Below are 4,735 nucleotides of genomic sequence, written 5' to 3'. Positions count from 1 at the left end.
CTATCACCCTGGTGGACATCCAGTCCTGAAACTTCTGCTTCCACATCCCAAACCCTGGGCTGAGAATCCTGCGCCCAACACACCTGGCTGCATATTTTGAGTTCTCCAAAGTTAACTATTAGGACAGGAATGGTAGCACATGCCTGTTAGTTCAGGACTTAAGGCTGAGGCAGGAGGATTGTGAATCTGAGGTCAGCCTACACTACAGAGTGATGCCCTTTCTCAAAACAAAACAAACAACATCAATCAAAACAAACAGGGGCTGGAGAGATGGCTCAGTGGTTAGAGAACAGGCTGCTCTCACAGAGGTCCCAGGTTCAATTCCCAGAGCCCACATGGCAGCTCACGGCCATCTGTGACTCCAATTCCAGGGGACCCTATAGCTGGAATTTTCTTTGGACTGCCAAACACCTTCCAAATAAAGACACAGAGACTTATTGTTAATTATGAATGCTCGGCCTTAGCTTAGGCTTGTCCCACTGGCTCTTATAACTTAACCTGTTTCTCTTCATCTTCGTTTTGCCTCAGGGCTTTTACCTTTCTTTCATTCTGTGTATCCTACTTTCCTGCTTCCTCCGTGTCTGGATGGCTGGCCCCTGGCATCTCCCTGGCGTCTCTTTTCTTTCTTCCCCAGAGCCTCCTTCCTCCTTCCTGCCTGGAAGTCCCGCCTATACCTCCTCCCTTGCTACTGGCCAGTTGGCTTTTTATTAGACCAATCAGGTGCCTTAGGCAGGCAAGGTGACACAGCAAACACATCTTTACATAATTACGCAAATGCAACCTATCTTTGCATAGTTAAGCAAATATTCTGACATAGGACCTGACGCCCCCTTCTGGCCGGCATGGGCACTGCACACATGTGATAAACAGCCACACAGGCAAACACCAATACAATACAATTTTTAAAAGGGGGAGAAAAAACCCACCAAACTTCAGAATGGGGCTGTGGCTCAGTGGGCAGAGCTCCCACGTAGCATGCCCAGGCCCCAGGTTCCACCCCAGCACCACATAAACCAGACATGGTGGTGCATGCCTGCCAGTGGAGGGGACAGAGGGACCTGGGCTACATGAGGCCCTGTCTCCAAAACAAAACAAAGTGCAGCCAAGGCACAGGGACTGCAGAGGGCCCAGGGTGGCAGGGGTGGGGCAGGAGATCTGCAGCAGGCACGGGAGACCACAAACCTATAGCTTTATGCCATCTGTTCCAAAGGTAATTGTACATGTAGACTTTCTTATTCACCACCAACAGCAGTTTTGAATCAGAAGTGAATAAAGCACTTGTGACCGATGCTCCTCTCGCCTAAAGACAAGGACAATACACTGTGACAGAATGCCTGACGTGGGCCTCTGAAGGGCTGCAGGTTTGTTCTCGCTCACAGGGAAGGCATGGTCCATGGGGGGGGGGGGACAAGACCCAGAGCATGACTCATCACAAGTACGTACTGGTAGCTGCAGCTAGTTAGGATACTAGTTTAGGAACCAAATGTTCTGGATAGTAACACTCGCTGTTTAGTTACTACATGTTGTGCAGGCAGGCCTCCGTCTCACTCCGATCCACCTGCCTCTGTCTCTCAAAAGCTGGGAAGGAAGTCGTGAACCACCCCCCACCCCCCCCACCCCCGCAATAGATATTTGTTTTTTGTTTTTTTGCTGTGTGTGGCACCTGTTTGCGTGTGCTCACGTGGACACCAGCGGCTGACGCCTCCAGCTCTTCTGTTCCACTCCACCTAATTATTTGTTTTTTAGCATGTATGATTTCTAAGGTATAGTCCAGACCTTGAACTCATGATTCTCCTGCCTCTTCATCACATCCTACAGATGCACCTTGGCTCAGCAATTAAGACTGCTGGCTGTTCTTCCAGAGGGGGTTCCGTTCCCAGTGCCCACAGGGTGGCTCACAACCACCTATAATCCAGATCCAGGGGACCCAACATCCCCCTGGCCTCCCCAGGCACTGCATGCACTTGGTGCATAGACATGGAGTTACACACACAAAAGTAAATTCAGCTTTTAAAAAGAGTCATTGTTTGTATTAATGTGGATCTGGCACATGCCTTCAGGCACCTCAGGGGCCAGAAGAAGGTGTCACATCCCCTGGAGCTGGAGTAACAAACAGGTGGTTGGTGCCACCATGCAGGTGCTGGGGAAGCCAGTGCTCTAACCACTGAGCTCCTCTGATCTCATATTCTGAGGTCTGGTCTCACTGACCCTGGAGTTCTGTTTGGCTGGTGACCAGGGAGCTCCAGGCCCTCCCTCCTCTCCCTCTGCGGCACTGCGCTTCTCCGGCAGTTTGCAGTCAGCCTCACTTGACCCAGGGCATGCTCTCCTCGGCCACTGCTTCCCTTGTTTCTGCCACATTGATCGGCCCAGATGCTAAGTTCGGAAGGCAGAGCCGGTCTCCGTTCAACTGTGTGCACCTTCTTCCTCAACTGAGACTCCTCTGCGAGTCTGGAGAGAGCTCAGCAGCTACAAGCATGGGCTGCTCCTGCAGGGGCCGAGGTGGGGTCCCCAGCACCCACAGAGGCTCACAACCGCCTGTGGCTCCAGTTCCAGGGGATCCAGCACCCTCCCTGGTCCTTGGGCACCAGGCATGCAGACAAAACACCATATACATACAATGAAAATAGATGAAATCTCAAATAAACATTTTAAGGGAAGGGAACAGAAAAGGAGAAAGGAAAAGACCACAAGGATGAAAGAAAAGTAAGAAAAAGGAAAGGAGAGGGTGGGGGGGGGGAGGAAGAGGAGGAGAAGGGTGGAACGACATCACTCTCTTCTGACTTCCTGTGACTCGGCATCTCGCAGCTGACAGACCCGTGCCCCAACCTCCAGAGTTCCTGAGTGTGACTCATTTGGAGTCACAGTTGGGGAATTAGCTACCCTCATTGACTTGGGAATGATGAGTGGCTGGAGGCTGCTCTCAAAATTGTCCTTCGATATGAAAATCTTCTTCCTGTGACCAAGAAAACGGTGGTCAGGAAGCTTCTCAGGCCGGGCAGTCCTAAGACCCTCTCCCTTCCAAGTTCCCTGCAAGCCCAGAGTCACCCAGAATTATGTTATACTGTGTCTGCCCACTTTTTTTTTTAAATGACATAGAGACAAAATGGTCACAAATGAAATACGCCAGGTGTGGGGTGGCACAGGCCTGCTGTCCCAGCACTTCAGAGTCTGAGGCCAGAAGATCAAGAGTTTCAGGCTAGCCTGGGCTACATGAGACCCAGTTTAAAAAAAACAAACAAACTGGCAAACAGATAAACAAAGAAATGAAAGTGTGTGTGTGACCAGTGACCAGCAGTGGTGGTGCACATAGCAATTCTGCTCAGCACTCCAGAGGCTGAGGCCTGTGGTCGCTGCAGGTCTGAGGCCTGCCTGGGGAGAGAGAGTCAGAGCCTGTCTATAAACACAAGAGCAGGGCCAGTCAGTAGCACTGGCCTTTAATCCCAGCACTGAGTTCAAGGCTAGCCTGGTCTATAGCCAGGACTACACAGGGAAACCCTGTCTCGAAAAAACCAACCAAACAAACAAACAAAAAAGGAACATGGACCAGTAAGATGTCTGGATGGTTAGGACGTATGCACAAGCCGGACCACCTGAGTTTTATCCCCAGAACTAACAGTATGGAAGAGAGAGAAATGACCCCCACAAATTGGCCTCTGACCTCTACATGTCTACACTCAGACATGTGCACAAATAAATAAATGTAATTAAAATTTTTTTAAGCCAAGAAAAATAATTTTTTTGTTGTTGTTTTTGTGTTGTCAACCTGTGATTGGCGGAAGCCACAGGCTTGGCACCTGTACCCTGAGTGGCAATACTTTGTCTGTGCCCAGGACTCCCCTCTGTGTACACACCCAGCCCAGCGAGGATTCTCTGTGGGCCGCAGACTAACAACTTGGGCCAGAGCTGGTCGGTTTTAAAAAACTGAGAGGCAAGGGTAGAAGTGGGGAAGGGCCGGAAGAAGGCGAGGGGCGGCCGGGGGAGGAGAGCGGGGGGGAGGAGAGCGGGGAGGAGACGGAACGGCTCACCCCAGGTACAGCACGGCCTTGCTGTGGCAGAAGTCCCTGAGCACGAATGTGGAGTTGAAGGCGTAGAACAGCATGTCCTGCGGGACAGCACAGACCGGTCAGCCAGGAGGGGCCGCGCCTGCCCTCAGTCCTCAGGACGGCCAGAGCTCAGGTCCTCGGCCCCAGTCTGGGCCACTGAGATCCAGAGAAGGGAAAGACAACACTAGGGACGTGTGATGCAGCCATGGAGGAACGGGCGTGCGAGGAACACTTACCCCTTCAGGTAGCGGCTTGGAAGCGAACACCTTCCCGGTCTCACCCTGTACGACCTAGAGAGGTCAAAGCACAGCAACTGTCAGTATTTGGCTTTTCGTTTATTCTATTTTTAAATATTTTCCTTGTGTGGGTGTTTTGGCTGCATGTCTTTCTGAGCTCCACATGTATGCAGTGCCCGAGGCAGCCAGCAGAGGGCACTGTGCTCCCCAGGCCACTGTGTGGGTGCTGGGAACAGAACCCGGGTCCTCTGCAGGGGCAGCCGGTTCTCTAGCCGCTGAGCTGTTAGCCTTTCCTACCATGCTGCGTGCGGACATACTGCACAGCACGTGGTCCGGTGCGTCCCCGGTTCTGGAGTCCGACCGCACTGGATGTTGGTGGGAGCCGTTCCTGACCCGTGGCCGGAACAGAACAAGAGCTGGGCAGGGTGGCTGTGGCCCGGTCAGCCGGGGCCTACC

General features: G+C 52.3%; 1 protein-coding gene across 1 annotated transcript in view; it reads right to left on the bottom strand.

Annotated features, from left to right (window-relative positions):
• LOC119086441 (cation channel sperm-associated protein subunit delta-like) overlaps positions 1 to 4,319 on the bottom strand; it is a 4,845-nt gene extending 526 nt beyond the window's left edge. The window contains exons 1-4 of the mRNA XM_037197987.1: positions 4,280 to 4,319; positions 4,026 to 4,102; positions 2,881 to 2,953; positions 1,112 to 1,300 (exon numbers count right to left, since the gene is read on the bottom strand). Coding sequence (XP_037053882.1) covers positions 1,112 to 1,300; positions 2,881 to 2,953; positions 4,026 to 4,099 — 336 coding nt within the window. The 5' untranslated portion in view covers positions 4,100 to 4,102; positions 4,280 to 4,319. The remainder of the gene's footprint in view (positions 1 to 1,111; positions 1,301 to 2,880; positions 2,954 to 4,025; positions 4,103 to 4,279) is intronic.
• Between the last annotated feature and the right edge of the window lie 416 nt (positions 4,320 to 4,735).

This window comes from Peromyscus leucopus, chromosome 22, assembly GCF_004664715.2.
Source record: "Peromyscus leucopus breed LL Stock chromosome 22, UCI_PerLeu_2.1, whole genome shotgun sequence".
Taxonomy (NCBI): Eukaryota; Metazoa; Chordata; class Mammalia; order Rodentia; family Cricetidae; genus Peromyscus; species Peromyscus leucopus.
The sequence above is the reverse complement of the archived record's forward strand: the minus strand, read 5'-3'. Positions and strand labels throughout refer to the sequence as shown.